The sequence below is a fragment of the Prosopis cineraria genome, unplaced genomic scaffold (genome assembly GCF_029017545.1).
Source record: "Prosopis cineraria cultivar Desert tree isolate PC_DT_omini unplaced genomic scaffold, ASM2901754v1 PC5, whole genome shotgun sequence".
Taxonomy (NCBI): Eukaryota; Viridiplantae; Streptophyta; class Magnoliopsida; order Fabales; family Fabaceae; genus Prosopis; species Prosopis cineraria.
This window is the reverse complement of record NW_026555336.1, coordinates 38,197,588-38,217,972: the sequence shown is the minus strand read 5'-3', so window position 1 is coordinate 38,217,972 and position 20,385 is coordinate 38,197,588. Positions and strand designations below refer to the sequence as shown.

Sequence of the window (20,385 nt, the reverse complement as noted above, 5' to 3'; positions counted from 1 at the left end):
ACAAGTGTGATGAGGGAGGGTGGAAGTGGAAGACTATTGAAGAAGAGGAGACTAGAGGTGGAGAGAGCTTCCGCCACAAGAGGCTTAGGTCTAGGGTTTGATTTGTTTGCTTTGCGTGACTCTGAGCCGAAAAAGTAAAAAAAAAAAAAAAAACCTTCATATTGTGAAATGGGGAGAAGCATAATAATAATAATAATAATAATAATAATAATAATAATAATAATAATAATAAAATAAATAAATAAATAAAAGGGAATCTTCTAGATCATCTAAACTATCAATTCTCCTCTCCCTGACTAACAATTTGGTTGGTTCCCAATTAAATTGGTAGAATTGGCCAATCTAGTTCTAATACTATTGGATTCAATTATGCAAGGCCTTGTAAAGATTACTTAGAACTCTTTAGTATATATCTATCTCAGCATAAATTAGATCAATTTTAATCTTAAGTTACTTAATAAATATTTTAATTGCAATTTCTTTCTTTCAAAGGCGAATTCTAAAACACAAACACATACTAGAATTATTTATCCAATAGCATGAGAATAATAACTTGTACTAAAATATTCATTAAACATCAACAACCAAAGAAAAATCTAGCTACATCGCATAAAGGTTCATAGATTCAAAATGAGATCTCTTAAGGATTAAGAGCCAAGCTCATATGGGTTAGGCCCATTCATTTCCCAACTTTAGTTCAGATTGCTTTGGATTTAAATTTTTAAGATTCAAAATGTATCAAATACAAGTTTAAAATTTAAATAACCCTTAAATCTATAGTTTATGGTCCATGTTATCATTTAATCATTTTTCTTTTTGGTGAGAAGCAATTCAAATTTTAAAATTTTGAATTTGTCTCAATTATTAATTTAATCTATTAAATTTAATTCTTATTAATTTAGTTCCTTACATTTTTTTAATTATCACATTAGTTTTTTAAATTTTTAAATGAAGATCGACACTCAAATTAATATAATATATAAGGCATGTTAATGACTTGACAATTGACATGTATAATGGCTAAATGAAAATAAATTGATTTTCAAATTAGTTTAACTTTTATTAATCTAATTCCTTAAGTAGTATTTTTTTTCTTTACTTCTTTTTAAGTTTTCAAGTTTGTTTTCTTTTTCTTTTTTCTAATTAAATAATTAATTGCATTTCTTTTCACTAGTTTACTTAATTGTCAACTAAATATTCAAGTATCCATATCAGTAAATTTTAACAGTGTTTCCCTTTCCAAACAATAAGGGATCAAATCAATAACTAAAGCAAACTTACATAACTAAGTTAATAAAAATTAAACTTGAATGATCAAATTAATAATGAATATAAATTTAAAGGATACTACAAATTTTATCATCACAAAATTTAAATGTTGAGCTCCTACATATACTTTATAATACCCATACCACCTGAATTAAGTTTATATGGTTAGTTTTTGTGTATTTGTTGCCCATACGCATACTCTAATTCAATTTTATCTCATGCAGGATTTGTTGTACTTTTTATGCAATCATATTTTACTTTGTGCATATATTTCTTGCTTGAAATATAACTATATGAAAAAGTAGGGAATAGACATGCAGAAGATTGAGGTGCTGCCAACTAGGGGATGAAAACTAGAAGCTTTGCGAAAACAGGCATGTTGAACTGGAGATTTGCTGCTCTGCCTACAACTAAAGAATGATTGGAAAATATGAAATTGGCCAGAAGTTGGGACGCACCCAAGCAACTCAAGGCTGCAATCACTAATCAATATATTATGAAGGGCTTAATGGGGCATGTGACACAGCCTTTCCATTCCATCTGATCTCACCTTCCTGCCAAATTAACATATAAATGAATGTACAACAGAGAACTATATATATATATATATATATATAAGGGTAATTCAAAAACACAGCAACCTGCCTTATTCATGAGGAGCTCAACCACAATACATATGACGAAGGAAATGAAACAAAATATAGGAAAGTCGCATGTGGTCGGAAGATTTTCCGTCACAGTGGTGGTGGGATGGCTGTTGCTTCTGCGGACGAGAAACTTGAGGGCAAAATGATGAACATGACGAGTTGGTCATCATCTTAGCCTTTTCCTTTGGTTAGAGATCTCCATCTTATTTCGGACTTTAATTATATTGCCTTCTAATTAAAGAGTCTTTCATTTCATTGGCTTTAAGCATATATTAGTTCAGAAGTGAAGGTGTTAGACGGTTTTAGAAATATATATTTCAATTGAAGCTGGTCAACTTCGGAGTTCATTGATGCTTCTCAGAACGCAGGGACATCCAATTTTGCTCATTATAATAATATATTATTTTTTTGAGTTGAGTACTGTGGATGTATAGTTATAAGATTAATGATGACTGAGTTAAGATACCTAGACCCGAGTGATTTTTTATGTATGCATTTCATGCTTAATTAAGTAGATACTTTGCCCACTTTCTCCACCTATCTTCAATAGTAATAATAAATCTTCCAATTTGTTCATTAAAAAAAATCGTCAATAACGATATAATTGATTTAAATGGTTCAGAGTATCCTGTGCTTTTAAGTAGAGCCTCGAATTCAAGTCAATGATTTTGGAAAATATTTCTAGAGCTTAATATTGCATAATTGAGAATAGCAAACAACAAAAAAATCATCTATCATATAATAAAAATTTATTAAACTAATATGGGAGGTGCACGTTTATGTGTTTTTCTTTATTTTATAAACATTTGTCTCACAAACTTTTAAATTATGTGTCAAATTTTTATCATCTAGATTAATCTTTATTTTTTGTTCATGTGTTTTTTTTTCTTTTCTTTTTTTTTTTTTGGTTGTTGTCAGGGCATGTTCATGTAATGGAGAATTACATAAGAAATAAAACTCAAGCTTTGCATTCTTTCTCTCCAAATAGGCTTGAATGAACCGTTAGTGATTCAAGCCAATCTTAATAGGCCATCCAAATAAGATATAAAAAATATTAACGCTGGGTTTGATAAAATAATATATTTTAAATGTTCAAGCTCATTCAAATATGTTCAAAAAAATTTGAACCAAATTCAATCATATTCAAGTTTGGGTTGGATATAGGCAAGATATTTAAATTTTTTAAAAATATTTAAAACATGTTAAATATTAATTAATCATTTCAATCTTACTGCCATGTATTACAATACATTATTACATTATTATTTTTAATCTATAAATATTTTACAATAATATTTAAAATGTATTTTAATATTGATTTTAAAACTTTGAAACTCACAATTTTTTTAAAAAAATATTAGCTCTCTGCATTTTTTATTATGTATCCCAAAAAGTATATTTTATGTTTTTTGATAGTCATAAACATAAATAATTTCAAAATAAAAGTTGAAAATTGTTAAAAAAAATTGACAACTCACGCATTCAGGATAACTTTTAAGATCTGAAAGCCCAAAAATTTAAAGGATTAGGGTCATACTTAATTACATGAGTTTAGGCTGTCCGAATAAACCTAGCTCGTTTAAATTATTCGCTTTAGTTGAGGATATTCACCTTCAGGCTGAGAGCAAATGGTTTCTTTCCCATTCCTTTTTTTCAGAAGAATATCAAGTAAAACTGAAAAAAAGTAATTGGCTTTATCCCACTACCCTTGAATTTTTTTTTTTTTTTGTGGCCAACACTATCCCTGAATTGATGACTTTGAATTATTCGATCCGCTCCGGTTTTATTCCATATCTGATTTTTCTATGTTTATCTTTAGTTAATTTCATATATATATATATATATATATATATATATATATATATAATTAAAAATATAAAAAAGTACAATATTTTTTCATGAAAGTGAGAGAAAATTTACTCTTATAATAATGAAGAATATTTTAATAAAAAATAAACTTTGATTCAGGGAACGTTGGCTGGGTTAGGCGCTTTTTTCTACGTTTGTCTTCACAAGGGTGATAAATCCGTAACGTTGATTCAGTGATTCACTCAGCCAACGGTCTTGGCGCGTAGAAAAAAAGCGGTCTTGGCGCCTCACTCAGCCAACGGTCACTGAATCACCAGCCGTTGAGAATGAACAATCAATCGTTATAAGATCAAGAAGAGGGCATAACGCGGCGTCCATTACCCCTGGATGGTTATCACACAGTCTCTTGCGAAAGTTAGAGAGCAAGTGGGAGACACAACAAACTGATTTCTGGTAGAAACGATGAATGGCCATAATAGCCTTCTTCCTGACGGCTGCTGTGGAATGACTCAACATCTCGATCACCTGCGGCACCACAGCTGGGATAGCTTCTTCATTGATCAATTTACAAGCAGCATTAAGGGCAGCACAGACGACCAAATAATTGTCAGACTTGAGGTTCTTCTGGATTGTATTGACGTTCATTCTTACAAACCAGGCTATTAAGAATATAATCACCACCAAGGATTTTCGTCGAGCAGGGGTTAGGTGTGGTTCGCTTCGGATTTTCGCTATTGAATATCCAGGTCTGGGGGCATCGATCAGATTCAGAGCTCAATTTACCTTATCATTTCTATTTCGTGCCCAAAAGCTCTCAGAGTCTCTGGCATGTGTGCTTGTGATTGCCTAGTTTGTTCTTGTGAATCCTGTTTGGAGATTTTACCATGCATCTTGCAGCGTTTGGACGTCACATATTACATATATATTATAGTTATGTGCCCAGAGCGACACTCATAATCTCAAATACTTGGGGCAACGATGCTCTTGGTCGGCTAATAAAATCAAGTCCGCAAATTGCAGAACAACACCAACTGGCTGTCATTGACTGCTTAGAGGTGAGGATATTCTTAATCGCCCTTCTGTTGTTAAGCTGAACATTTTAAGCATTCTCTTTGGTACTGTAATCATTTTGTTACCGTCCTTTGGATTATCATGTTTGTTTCTTCTGAAGTCATGTTGAATCTGCTAAGAATACAATGTTGGATGTGGCTGAGTTTGTATTATGCTTCTCCATCTTTCGATTCGTGCAGTTGCCTCTAGATAATTTCTTACGGTCATGGTACTCTGCAATTCTAATTCAATTTCAATTTGTGCTGCAGAACCCTGATGATACTCTGAAGCGAAAAACATTTGAACTGTTATAAAAAATGACAAAGTCCTCCAATGTGTAAGTTATTGTCGAACGCATGATTGATTGCATGATTAGCACCAGTGATGCTCATTTACATAGCAATACGATTTGCGGAGCTTGCTGAGCAGTTTGCTCCAAGTTATCATAAGGATTAGTGCATATAGGTTCCTCATTCTGCAATTTTCCATTTTCATACAGCTTCAACGATAACTAACGATGGCTACTGATTGCGAGCCATGAATAGGGTTTTTGATCATGCTGGAGATCTTGTGAATGATTATCAAGGTGGCACATAATTTAATGCGATTGATTGCAAAAGGTTTTGGAGAAGATGTTGCTGCTGCAGATAGTCAACGGAGATCATCAGCTATATTGCAAAAGCTTTTGGATTATTGCACTGTTTTTTTCAAAATATTTACTACAAAGATGCATGTCGCCATAAGTTATTTATGGGAGCTTCTTTCTGAAGTGGAGGTTGAGTCATATTTGCGTGCCATTGGGGAGCCGAAGCTTCCATCTATGTTTCTTTAAGTACTTACTATCTTACTTAGGTTTTTGCATTTCTGTACTTGTTATATTTTGCAAAGAAATTAGACTTGTTCCATGGCATAATCTTAAATACTGATTGCAAGTCATTTGTTGGGTTCTGAGTGATTATGGCACAGCTGCTGGACAGTGTTCTGCTTCCTATATCGCTGCAAAGTTATGTGACATGGCAGAGGCATTTCTAATAATGAAAGTAATTCCTTATTAAGATGTTTTTCTCAAGAAAAATAATCAATGAGACCTCAATTGTCCTTGGATGGTTTGTAGTAAATGCTTTTGCATTTTACATTATGGAAATATTTTCTTCTCATTGTCTGTATTAATATACAGTATATGGTGCACTCGTGAGTGGACAATTCTTGTTTGGCATTTTTATCAGCCTAGAAAAATACATGCCTTGACAAGCACATTGTTCTATAACTTCTCTGATGAATTTAATCGTGTGTGCAAGTGCTATAGTGATTTTTCTATTTATCTGATGACTTGATTCCAATTAAGGGTGTCATTGGATTTGTTGGCATAGGTTTTGAGAGGTTTTTGGATTGGAAACTAAAGTAGTTTACATTTATTCTTTTAAAGGCATACGCAATTTGAAATAGCAGCAGTAAAGAAATTGGAGACGCTCCCTAAGGTATATCCTGTATCTCGTCTCCCCTGGGCTTTTTGGTTCTTAAATTAGTGATTATATCTGGAGAATAATATAATTTCTTACTATCTTTCATAATGTTTGATGGGGATAATGCTTATTGGGATATTTTAACCAGTGGGGATTATTTGAGATTACCCGTTAGGATCTTGGTTATCAAGCATATACCGGGTTTGTTCGAGTACTGCTTTGTGCTTGACTTATCAAACCTGACTATAGTTGAGAGTACTGTGTAGTTTTGATCCTTTCCTGTCTCTCTCTGAACTGCCCCTGAAATCTCTCTTCGTTTCCCTTCCTTGCTGTGACCTCCTGCATCATGTATAAAACAGTAAGCCAATCTTTGTCATGTAGAAAGTAATATCACCCCAAAAACATTGCCATTTTGAACTCCTTACAAGGCATTGCCAGCTGCGTAAATGTTGTTGCTAACTTGCCATTTACACTATCTTTTTTATCAGATTTTTGGGCCGAAAAGTTTATGAAGTAGAATAAAACTGAGAAATATGATTAGATCTTTTAATCTCAAGTTTTTATTATTTTCTTGGAAATCTTTCTTTCTCAGGCTATATAACTTCATGAATATCAATTACCAAGATTTCCTCCCTTCCCCTTTGGTGATGAATCTCAAGCTGTTCATGAAACTTTGCACAGTGAAGGCGGATACCGGAACATCTTTGGAAGCTGAGGTGCGTCTTTTAGTCATTGTTTCAGTTTCTACATTTCATGGGGTTTATTTGCCAAAGTATTTTATTTTGCTTTAGTCATTTGTTTCTTTTTCTTTTTCTCTTGCCTAGTTTTCATGTTCACATATGCAGAACATATCAATTTAGCATTTCAATTCAGCAACTTGCTATTTACCCCCTGATTCATTGATTAGGAGTGAAATGGCATCACTTTGAGTTTTGTTTACCGCGTTGTAGGTTCATGCATCCTTTATATTGAGGGGAGCTTATTGTTTGAACAAGATTAGAATTTAAAAAAAAAAAAAAAAACTGCTATGTTTTGTAAAATAGTATGTTGTATCTAAAGTATTAAGTTTTACCTATAAAACTTCTTAATTAATCAAATAAATTTTATGACAGTTTTTTTTTTAGTGAAAGTAATTTTAAAATTTCATAAAAAGTAACTATTTTTAAAGTTATGACGATATATGTTTATGAAAAAACACCTAACTACACACATACAGCATATATGTTTATAACATCGATCATCTAAGCATATATGATGTTCATATGAACTCGATATTCTTACATATATAATGTTTTTTAACATCATCTAAAAACTTAATTTCTTAGAATAACTTGTTATTTTTTTTTTGTTATTTTTCCAAACAACAACAAAATTGTTTTTAAATTGTTAAATGATTTTAAATTTCAAATTTCTTGAAAATGATTCTATATTCTTTTAATATAAAGACAATTTATGTTAAACATTATTTAAAAAAATCAAACCAATATTGTTTTCCTTAAAATAAACCATTGTCCTTAAAAATCCTCTCTACCTCTAAAAAGTATAAGGAATCAAAATGCAAGGGAATGTCTAAAACTCAAGTTTAGGAATGAACAAAAAAGTAATAGAATTTTAGCCTAACCCAAAGTGCAACACTCAAGTCAATTTTTTTTCACAAGACTGGAATAGGTTTACACTTAAGTTCCAAGAGAAAAAATAAAATGAGAATTGTGTGATGCACGCCATTCAAAACTCAAAAATTGGATTGGGCCTAAATGTAATCTAACTTGGCATTTGTGGCATTTTTTTTATATTGAGAGTTTTAGCCACTTGCCCATTTGTTCTCTCTCCCTATCTCAAATAGTCACTCTTTAATTTCTAATAAGTGGTGTTAGACTTGATGTGAATTCACACTTCGTCCATTTGTTCTCTCTTCCTTGTTTTTGGGTCTTCACTCTTTATTTTTAACAAGTAATATCAATGCCAGGCTTTTTCTTTTGAAATAAAATTACTATTTAAAGTCTAAAAATTAGGTTGGCTTTATTGGAGTAGAGACTTAGTGTTTGATATTAAGAACCTTTGAACTCACACTTCACCCATTTGTCTGAGACTTTGTGACTTTAGAGCTCGTACTACACATACCTTTGAAAACTAAAATGGGACTTGCGTACATCACATCATTTGAAGCCTGAGAGTTAGCCTGGATTACATGATAGAAGGCACAACACTTGTGACTTCTTTAATATTTGGAGGTTGTGAACTCACACAAGTCACAAACTTTTTTTAGGAGTTCAAAGCCGATATAAAACACGTTCAAAGCCCATAATAAGATTTGTATACATCTTACTACTTAAAATTCAAAAATTGGGCTGGCTTTAATTATAGGAACAGAAACTTGGTATTTGTAGTATCTTAGATATTAAAAGCCTATGGATCCACATTTAAGGGAGAGATTATTAAGTTTAACAAGTATGAATGTTTTCTTACTCAACATAGGAACAAGAGGTATCAAAGCAAGGGCTAGAAATTGAATAGTATTAAGCATACTTTCAAAGTCTAAAATGGAAATTGAGTTAGCCCTAATTATAGGAGCTTTCGAATTAACACTTCACTTATTTGTTGCCTCTCTCTATTTTCAAGTAGTTGGCCCTCATTCTAAACAAGTATCAGAGAGCCATGTTTCATCTGAGGCTTGAAAGCTTATATTGCATGTACGTTTGAAGCCTAAAATGGTTGTGTTCATTACGCCATTTGACATATTTAGCTTAGCTATGATTGTAGGAACAAACACTTAGTGATTATGACATATTTGATTTTAAGAGCTTGTAGACTTATATTTGAGGGAAAGATTTTTGGGTGCTTTAAGTATGAGTACTCTGCCCTTAGCCCATTTATTCTTTCTCTATATTTTTGAGTGGTCGCTCTCCATTACTAAAAAGTGATATCATAACCAGGTCTCATTTAAGAATTGAAAATCAAGATTCCATACACATTTGAAGTCTAAAATGGGACTGGCTCTTATTATAGGAATAGATTCTTGGTGTTGGTATCATTTTTAACATTTGGATCTTGTGGACCCATACTTAAAAGATTGTCAGGTTGTTAAGTGTGAGTGTTCCATTATTCTCTCTCTATGGTTTTAAGTAGGCGTTTATAATTTTTAAAAAGTGGTATCAAAATTAGGTTTCTTCTAGACTTGAAAACCGTATTACTTACAAGTTTAAAGCCAAAAATAGGAATTGTGTGCATCTGAAACTTAAAAATTAGGATAGTCCTGATTACAAGAATAGAGACTTAGTGTTTATAACATCTTTGATGTTAGGAGCTTATAGGCTTATACTTCGCCCATTTGTTAACTCCCTTTAAAAAAGAAGAAGTCATTTCTTATTCAGGGATAGGTTTTATCTAGGACTTAAAAGCTCGTATTGTGCATAAGTTTAAAGCATAAAATGAGATTTGTATGCATCATATAATTTAAAGCCAAAAATTAGGCTAGCTTTAATTATAGGAACAAAAATTGGGCTTAAATCTCACACTTTGCCTATTTGTTCTCTCTACTTATTTTTCGGTTGTCTCTCCCCATTTTATATAAGCAATATCAAAGGCATGTTTCAATTGGGAATTGAAAGCCTATATTTTTTTTTTTGCACACACATTTTGAAGCCTAGTATAGGACTTGTGTCCTTTTAAAGTTGGGTAAATAGGCCCAACTTGACAAGTTGGTCTAGCCTGAACAATAAAATAGGCCAGTTGAGTGGGTTAGGCTATGCCTATACAGCTCAGCACATTAGGTCCCAAGCTATTTGCTATTGTCAAATCCCTAACGTTGTTCGCTTATCTCCTATACCTTGTCACCTTTTAGAATCTCACCATTTGATTTTCCATCATCATGCTTCTTTTGCATCACTTCTTTCTTTGTTGAGCTTGACTAGCTAAGATTTACAAGTTGAGTCATCTCCTTATCACATATTTTCACTTGCTGCTACCAACTTCCTCATCCTTTGCTCTTCTTTAATAGTGATGAAAGGAAGAGGGTAAGGCGAAGTTAGCAAAGAAAGGAAAGAACCAGTTGCCCTTTATCACATTCCTTCATACCACTTTGAGGAAATCTAATGAGGTTATATCACCTTCATCACATGGAAATCATATGGCCTACCAACATTTAGGTTTAGCATGCTTTTAATAGTATTGGGTTTACTGGGTCTCTCTTCCCACAAACAATATCATCTTTATTTTTTATATATTTTAATTATTTAAAATCTTAGAAAGTATTATTTATGGACATTGATGGCACATTGACAAAGTATAGTGAGTATGAATTTTTTATTAAATATATGAAATTTGAGTGCTTAGAAGAATGATTGTGAAAGTCTACAAAAAAATTAAACGGTGTTGCTTTTGCAGGCGGACCCGCTAGCTCGCATATATATGGGTTAAGCTGGATTTTTTAAGCTATTTCTTTTTCAAGCTAGCCCAAACTATCCTATAAAATGTCCAACCTATGTGGGCTACCTCGCACAGCCTGTATTTCCAGTGGATTTAAGCTAGTGTGGAAAGCCCTACATTGAATAAAGTTATGTTTAATAATTAATACATATAAAAAGAGACTCATAACTTAAGTCATAAGGTTTTGGCAATAACAGTCCTGTACGAGAAGAGTTTGGATTAGTCTAGATTGGAGGTTTTTCAAGATACCAGATGATGAAATACGAAAAAAATATATCTTAACGCCTATTTTAAGGACAAATGTAAAGTTTAAATTTGAAAGGGGGAGTCAAGAAAGACGAAGTACTAAGAAAACTATATCTCAATATAGAAGACATAAATCCAACAATGATTTAGCTTGTTATTATTGCAAGAAGTTAGGCCATCTTATTTCTAAATTTTGTAACCTTAAAAGGCCATTAAAGCTAGTGTAGTTAAGATGAACTCAAATTGGGGTGTGGTGTTGTGTTGTTTGATTTCTCTAATGATAGGAGGTAGGAGTAATAGAATTAATTGGATTCTTGATTTTGGTTCTTTTTAAAATCCTTTTAAAACTAGTGTAATTGAGATGCATTTGCATTGTGATGTTTTGTTGTCCATTGTCCTTATTGATAGGAGGAGTCAAAATGATTGAGTTCTTGATTCTATTTACACTTATCATAGATGCCATCATAAAAATTGGTCTACCACTGTTGAACTAATCATGTTGTCTTGGTAGATGATGATAATGAATATAAAATTTTAGGACTTAGTACACAGTGAATACTTACTGCTTCAATGTTTGATTCTTGATGATAATTTTACTTTAATGAAATTTGCTTTTTAGAGAGAGAAAGAGAGGAAGTAAACATGGAAGCTGGGGAAATAGGAATGGCAAAGCCAACAAAATGAGGTTCTACTTATTGCTTCAATGTTGTTTTTTAGAAGGCATGGATGCCCAATTTTTAAATTAAATCTATGGACTCATTCATGGTTGATAGAATCACATGAAGATTCATCATATTAATAGAGATTTAAGTGTACATGCTAACTATTTATCCAAACTATCTCATAGATTAAATATTACCTTTTGTATTTTTGATCATCTCCCATCTCTTCCCCAAGAAGAGGTGGATGATGAGAATGTTCAGGATAGACCTAACTCTTTTGGTGTAAGTTAATTGTTTTATGAATGCATTAATTTCAGTATAAAAAAAATCACATAAGAAATTAAACTCAAATTTTGCATTCTCTTTCTTAAGTGAATTTGGGCAAGGACACCAACCTTTTAAGTGAAAGCAAATGGTCTCAACCCTTTCCTTTCCTTCATCACATTTAGAGTTGAAAAAACTAGCCAAGCCCATAAGGTTGATTCATTTAAACCTAATAATTGCTAGAACTAAGCTAAAAATTTAGATCTTCAAAATATAAAATAAACTTAAATGGGCTAGCTCTCAGTTTTTTTTGAATATTAACTATCATGCTAATATAATTGATATTTTTGACATTATTGATAATATTTTAAACACTTAGTTGTTATCGTATTTTTTTTATAATTGAACTTTGCATAATAATTTGATTTGTTTAATTCTAGATAATGATTTTTTTATCTAAACTTTAAAAAATTGTTTGATTTAATTTAAACTAGAGAATGATTTGATTTATGTTATGTATGTGTTAATATTTTTAAATTATATTTTTGACAAAAGAGTATTTTTACTCTTATACAATTTGAGATTTTATGATTGGAATTAGAAATTTATAAATTTTAATACTTTATTACTTGAAATAGGAGGTCTTTTGCATAATCATGATGATAATGTTGTAGCTAATGTTTAAGTTTTATTGTCTTATTGAGATTTAGAGAAAAGTCATTTGAATTAATTAAATTTTAATAATGGTTAATATTTAAGTTTATTAATATTTATGAAATGAATTCAAAATTTTATAATATTTATTTTTCTATTTTATGTATTTATTTAAAAGAGAAAAGACATTAAAAAATATATAAAAAGGCTTAAAGCCCATTGGACCGGTCTTGGGCTAAGCTTTATAAATATAAATGAATCTTTTTTAGCACAAGCAAACTTTTTAAGCTAAGCTCATTTAAACTTGAGCCCTCATGGATCAGCCTTTTAGAGCCAAATTAACTCATTTTTTTCACCTCTAAATTCACATTCACATTCCCCTTGATCAAATCAATGTTGATTTGTACTTGAAAATAATTAACAATATTTACATGGCCATATTTCAAACTTTGAAAATCTTCAGCACTTGTATTGTATTTATGTTAATGATAGTCAATTCAATGCATGGTTTTAAAAACTAGGCTGAATCAGTCGATTTAATTAATTAAACCAAAAACCACCACTCAGCCTGATCCGAATCAACTTGAAAACCACCTAATAAATTAACTGATCAAATACTGGATAAATCAATCAACAACCAATGAAAGGAGAAAAAGCGAACCGGTTTCTGTTTCGAAAAAGACCAACAAAGAAAATAGAAAAGAAAAAAATCTTGGCTCACGTGTAGAAACGCTTGGCCAGCAAAGTCCAGGTTAAAATATTTCCACCTACCCTTTGCTGCCCTTTACAGAGTCCCCCACCTCTTTTCATTTTTCAAGGCAAACGATGTGAGACTCTGTTAGCGTACATTCATGATGCATCATCTTGCACACAGTTGTTTTTTTTCCCCTATTTTTCTCTCATCTTTGGTGAATTCTTTTGTCGATCTTCATGATTTTTTTTTATTGATAATGTGAACATTTATTTCACATTTATACTCCATAATATTATATCTATATACAATTTTTTATTTTTTTGTATCGATCTTTATTGATTTTTTGTTTTCATATATTGTTTTTAAAAATGTGGACAAATACTTTAAATTTGTATTTTAAATTATTTATCTCTATTTTTTAGATAAATTATATAAATTTATATTAAAATTGCCTTTCAAACATTTGTAAATAATCATCCCATGTATATATTTATATTTATTGTTGTATTATTTTCATATATAAAATTAAAAATATACTATTTTATTAATAAACGGTTCGAGTAATAAATCATGAATCACTGTCTCAATTGATTTAAAAATCAGTTTGATTTTTAAAACCTTGATTCAACGCGTAACTTCATCCCGATCAAGATCTATGGAAAGCATGCATGTCTGTTCTATACTTTGTACGTGGCAACCTTTCAATGGTATACCATCTGAATCACCATTAAGAATCACACAACTTACCAAAGCATCATAACTTCCTTTGTTATTCATTTCCGGTTCTCTTTTATATATAAACATGTCTTTATCTACTTCTTTTCCTTCGAAGAACTTCAAGTACAGATTGTGCTGTACAGTAAGCAATCGCCTGAACAGTGACCATCGGATTCACACCCAAAGCCGTCGGAAACACACTCGCATCCGCCACAAAAAGCCCCTCTACGTCCCACGTTTCTCCTTTCTCATTCACCACCGACTCTTTCGGACTCGTCCCCATCCTACAACTTCCCATCTGATGAGCTGAGCATAATGGCGTCGACAAGTCTCTCAATGCCCTTGAACTTTCCTTCTTCACGAACTTCTCAAATTCATGGTAGCTCACCTCCTTTACCTTCAACGTCCTTCCTTTACTATGATGGGTCCCGATTTCTTCAGCCCCAGCTGCTGCAAGAATCCTCAGCACTTTCTCTATTCCTTTCTGTAGATTCTTCTCGTCCGCTTCTTTCATTTGATAGCTGATCGAGGTTGGTGAGTGAACAACCCCAGATCCTTGATCTCTTGCTAGTGCAAATATATGAGCTGTTCTTGAAAACTTGCGCATTCGATCTTTGATATCAGTTCCAGAAACCCATGGCATTAGGATTGAGAACATGCCAGGATGTAGGGATGGTGTTTGTATCACAAAACCATACCCTGAGTTTTCAAAGTCTACATTAACAGTTGACATTGCTGTCATGATCCCTCCTTCGTAGCTCTTCTTATGTGCCTCAGGCCAAACCTCAGGTGAATTCGAATCTGGAAAATGTCCCCAAGCCATTGTCACTGGGTGAAGATGCAAGTGTTTCCCTATATTTTGATTCTTCAGGCCACTCTTTCTAAGCAATGATGGAGTACAGAGAGCTCCACAAGCTACAATAGTGACCTTAGATTCCACGACGCAGATTTCCTTAGTTCCTCTATATTCATATTCAAAAGCTACTCCATGTGATACCTTCCTGTCTATACCTTTCTTCTTCCTATGTAGAACTTTAATTGCTTCACAGCCTGGAAGAATCACTCCATTACCAGATTTCACTAAGTCCACAAGCCATGTTTCTGATGTGCCCTTCTTCTTCCCATCCTTACAGCCCATACAGCACCAACCACAGTAATGATCTGGTGGGGAATTTCGAGGAATATTACTCACTGGATAGCCCATTTCTTGACACCCTCTTCTTAGTATCGCATTGTTGAATCCTTCTTCTTTGATCTCAGATTGAACTCCCATTTTCTCAGAGACAACATTCATGGCTTCTTTGTACAGCTTGCTTTTGAATAGCTCTAGCTCATGGTGATCGCACCATTCCTTGCAGACATGCTTAGGAGTTTCAATGCAGGCTGACCAGTTTATTGCAGAGCCTCCTCCAACAGTGGAACCTGCGAGCACTAACACACCCATATCATCAGTGGCAATCAAGCCATTAGAGAGGTACATTTGATCCATCGTTGGTCCTTCTAGAAGAGAAAGATTGTTCCTTGCAGAATAGCTTCCTTTCTCCAAGACTAGCACTTTGTAACCAGCTTTTGCAAGAACTCCCGCGACCACACCACCACCGGATCCGGAGCCTACCACCACTGCGTCACATTGGATAACTAAGGAAGGAGATGATAAAGTGGATGGTTTAGATTTTCGACGACTAACAGAGACAGGGAATCCGGATCTTCGAAGAGCATCTGTAGTGATATCTCGAGGATAATCTAAGTGGACAAGACCCTTATAAAGAGGTCCAATGATGTCTTCATTATCGTCGTCTTCGTCGTCGTCATCATCATCTTTATGTTCTTTGCCTCCTTCTTTTGACGCTGCCATTAGAAAATGCTTCTTTAATTGCGCTTTGAACTCTGGGTCTGGTCCTTCGTATCCTATTGCTTTCCATGACGGGTTGCCTTCTGATTCATCTAACTGAAAATGAAAAGACCTGTTTCAGACGTACAAGGTTCCTAGCAAACAGAAAAACATAGTGACGAGATTCGATATAGCCAATCTTTTCACATGTTAAACTAATTAATTAATGTGGTTTGATTTAAATTTTAGCCAATCTTTTCCTTCCTTCTCAAATTTTATAATAAATCTGTATTCTATATGATAGATATATAGAATTAAACATGTGAAATCGAGGTTAATAAAAAAGTGGGTTTGTTGTGTGCCTGTGCGTGCTGTATTTGAGCCCTGTTCAGCATAGAAGCTATGTGCATGTGGATCCTCGTTGAAATAAGTTTGTCTTGTTATTGTTTTAGATCTCAGCTATTCTGTTTCTTTTGGAGGTTTTATTTAAGTTCGAGAGACAATATGCATGGGTCCGAATCCTAATTTGTTGAGATTCAGGATTTTTCCAGTTATATATGTTAGGTGCACGTGAAGATGCACGCATAATACTGAACCTGATCTTCTCTACTTCTGTGGTTTAATTAAATTCAATACTCCTCTCCTGTTAAGTATAAACCGTTTTCAAACTACTTCGCGCGCGCGCATATATATGATAGTTAAAGACATTAAAATTAAAATTGTTAAAAAACTGAAGTGGCTTCTGATATTATCCGTATTAATCATGCTAAACTCTATGATTATATTAATTTTTACTCTCTCTTACTAATTGACATTGAAGATTTCAATATAGAGTATTGTGTGGATAAAAATATTTAGACTAAGGAATACGAGCCAAGTTGATTATATAAATTAGATTGGATTCAACCCACACCTTTTAACTTTTTGACTAGTGAGTTAAATGGGCCAAACAACTAACGTACTTAATTTTTTTTTTTGCATGAATTTTTTAAAAAATTATACCTAAATGGTAAGTTCTAATATAATATTCTATATAGTTAAAAAAAATCACATCATAAATATGAAATTAATCAATTCTATCATGATTAATTCCAAATCCGCTTGTCTTGTGACTTGTGGTGCCAATTTTAATCTATTAGAGTTAGCCTATTTGATTCACGGACTATTTGTATTATAGAAAAAAAAATTATTTGAATTAATTTTTTTCCAATCTAACCTAGCCTTAGAATAGGTTATTCAAACCCACACATGTTGCAACTAAATATTTAACACTCAAACAAATTTACATAAGGCAACAGTGCTAAAGGGCACTTGAGACACCTAGAAGGTACAAGGAAACAAATTAAATAGACCAAAGACCAAGCTTTTAAATTTGTTTGACACAAATAATTGCATGGTAATTAATATTACGCTCATAATTAACCAGAGTCCCACCCACCTGGCCCAACTTGCGTGAGGAGTTGTTAGGTTGGGTGGAGAATCTGTCATGCTCGATTTGGTATCCTTACCCGCAGAGAGGAATCCAAGTGACTAACTTATCCTCGGATGTGACTCATAACGCTCTAAGAATAGTTAAGTGAATTAAATATGGATCAACACTCTCTAACCTTGACATAATTTCATTAAAATCCGCAGGTTGTATGAAAGTATTGGGCAGAGGTGTGAGTAAAATTAAGTTATATATATAGCCGCTATATAAGTTGACAAAAATCATAAATCTATCCAGTATATATTCTAAAATTGTTGAAAGCAATTTGTGTTTTAAACTTCTAATATATATTATAAAATTCTGCTAAGTAGAAAGACCAATTCCCTTTTCAATTCGTGATAAGGATTAAGAAATTAAAGAATTGAAAATGTACATGCAAATCAATTAAACTGGACATGATTTTCTCGCTTTATACATGATCCACTATATTTTTAACTAAAGCCAACAATATTTGTCACCTTAAAAAGAGAGAGAGAGAGAGAGAGAGAGAATTTGAATTAAGGACTAAGGATGTAACTTAATTATTAGTGAGTTTAAAAAAAATTTAAATTTCAATTCACTTTAAGAGAACTAAAATGAAAACAATTTTAATTATGAAAAGATCAAAGTACTCTTTACTTGTTATGTAAAATTATTAGTTGTTAATTTTTTTACTTTACTTATTAATTTATCAAGATAAGTGAACGTCAATTGTTAATTTTTTAACTTTATTTATTATTTACTAACATTAGTTATAAATTATAATGTCTATTGGTAATTTACAATTAATATTAGTAAAGAAGCAATTTAGTTACAATATTGCTATTTGTAATTGAAAAATTAATATTAAGTCTTGTATAATTATTTACATATAAATTCATATAATTTATAACTCATGTTATTAAATTAATAAGTGAAATAAAAAATTAACAACTAATAACTTTACATAATAAGTTAAGAATACTTTAATTTTTTCATTATAAATTAATGCTATCATCATTGAAATTATTTTTACTTTAATTTTTTAGACTAAACTAAAATTTAATATTTTTTAAAATTCACTAATGATTAAGCCATATATATATGATCTTTAATTAAAATTCTCCAAAAAATAAAAATATAGAAGCAGTGCAACCATACCTTGTTAATAAATATTTTAATTTTGAAAAGGTACGGTGGGCCCTGCGCGCTTTGACAATATTGGCTAGCTCATGTATTTCTCTCTCACAAGAATAAATCCTCTTATTTATAGTATTGTCGATTTCTTCTTAATTTCAGAAGAGAGAGTGAGTCTCATATTTTCACTTCTCACATCTTAGTTTTGGTGACCGTTAATGTTGTTAAAATGAAAGCTATAGGAAGCTATATTATGTGAATATAACTTCATTGTTCATGTATACCTTAGAAAATTAAAAAATATATATATATAATACTAGTTTTGGTAATGGATATACATAGATGCAGTACTATATATAAGATTTCATGCACACACTCTATTTTGGTCTAAAATATAAGTGGTTTTTGAAAAAAAAATTACATAGTAATAAAGCTATCATTTTTATAAAAATATATTATTTTTTATTCTCAATTTTAATTACCACTACATTCTATAATAAATGCAAGATATATTTACACAAAAATCTAAATTAATAAATATAAAGGTAAAATAAAGAAAAATTCCTTATATATATATATATATTAAATTGTATATATTGTGAATCAAAATTAATTAAAATAAACTGCTCATTTTTAAACAGAAGAGAATATGATATAATAGATTGTAGATTCACATGAACAATTACAACTTAATTATATACCTGAGTGAAGAAGACGAGGAGAGTGAGAAGCTTGAGGGTCTTGAACAGCATGCGGAGGTGGCGAAAGTAACTGCGAGACCAAGACGTCACGATGCGTTGGCGTTGCTCCAGCGGAAGATCTGGAAAGCTATGGAAGAAAGGGGAACGCCCACGTCATGCTCTCTACGCCGCACAGGATCACCGTCCCCAGCCACGTCGACAGCAGCCACAGCGACGCTCCCAGCATCCACGTGTTCGGGTGGCGCAGCCTTTCTGCTTATCACTCCCCCTAGCTGCCCCCCCCCCCCACATCACCAATCCACTTATAACTTTAAAGGAAAAAGTCACGCTAAACAATATCACACCATTTTCTCAACATGCATGCTACCCTAAGGATTTAAATTTATGAAATTGAGATCGATAAATTTTATAAACTCTGCCTTTTAAAGAAAAAAAAAATTTTATATTTCTCTATTCTATTTATAGAATAAAAACAAAGTAAAAATAGGACACTTATTAACTTTTAATACTCTTCTTTATATTTTTGCCCTGGTTAAATGTTTTAGATAAACATTGCTAGTAATAAAGTTAAAATATTTATTATGAGTAAATATAAAAATTATTAAATTTTAAGATAAAGTTAATTAGATTTAAAGTTTTTTTATTTAGTTAAATTAGTTTGAAGTGATTATAAATAAAACTACTGGAGTATTTTATAAAAAAAATAATAAAAAAAACTTCATATGAATTCACTAATATCATATTTAAGAATTTAAATCCTAACAAAATAATATGAAAACAAAGTTTTACTTGAATGATATAAAAAAAAAACTATAGTACTTTTTGTTAATGATTATTAAGGTTAGATGTTGAGTGTAAGTAAACTTGAATTGATGTGATTAAAATCTTCGCATAGAATAAAATTAAGATTAATAAACAATACTACGTTTACAGACGACCATAATACATCATTTGTTCTCTCTAAGTGGGGTAAAAGGAGTGGTGAAACCCTACATGGTCATGCGTTCCGGCCATGGAAGCGGAAGTGCGGTAGAAAGCAGCGGAGGAGTGGTTGCTGGCGGCGACGGAAGGCAAGAAGAAGGTATCACAGAGAGAGGAGAGGATCTCATCTGGCGATGGGAGAGAGAATTGGTGGGTAGGCTCTGCCGTTTGAAGTGCCTCTCATCAACACCACCGTCACCTGCAAGAAGAGTGGTGTGTCAATATTCCCAACCTCTATCACTGTCTCGCTCCCTTCTCTGAAAGCTTCCTCTCTTGTTCTCCATTTTTTTTCTCTCACTGCCTGCTTCTCATATCACACTGCAACATGCACCTTGTGGGGTTTTATATACACTTCACCAGAGTTAAGTTGTGATTCGTAGGAATAATA

The 20,385-nt window shown here is 32.3% G+C and overlaps 1 protein-coding gene and 1 long non-coding RNA gene across 3 annotated transcripts; one reads left to right on the top strand and one right to left on the bottom strand.

Moving 5' to 3' along the window:
• The first annotated feature begins 4,122 nt into the window (after window positions 1–4,122).
• On the top strand, window positions 4,123–11,689 carry LOC129310386 (uncharacterized). Of its 2 annotated transcripts, XR_008593105.1 has the most exons (5): window positions 4,123–4,780; window positions 5,045–5,112; window positions 6,202–6,253; window positions 6,831–6,954; window positions 11,529–11,689. It is a non-coding gene; the product is annotated as an uncharacterized LOC129310386 (long non-coding RNA). The 2 variants fall into 2 exon arrangements; XR_008593104.1 differs by lacking the exons at window positions 6,202–6,253; window positions 6,831–6,954; window positions 11,529–11,689 and adding an exon at window positions 5,275–6,149.
• A 2,237-nt stretch (window positions 11,690–13,926) lies between these two features.
• Window positions 13,927–19,957, bottom strand: LOC129310886 (long-chain-alcohol oxidase FAO4A-like). The gene is given in 4 exon segments (XM_054952785.1): window positions 13,927–15,848; window positions 19,017–19,157; window positions 19,159–19,268; window positions 19,942–19,957. Coding segments are annotated over 4 exon segments (2,124 nt in total). The 3' UTR covers window positions 13,927–13,991.
• Window positions 19,958–20,385: the final 428 nt, after the last annotated feature.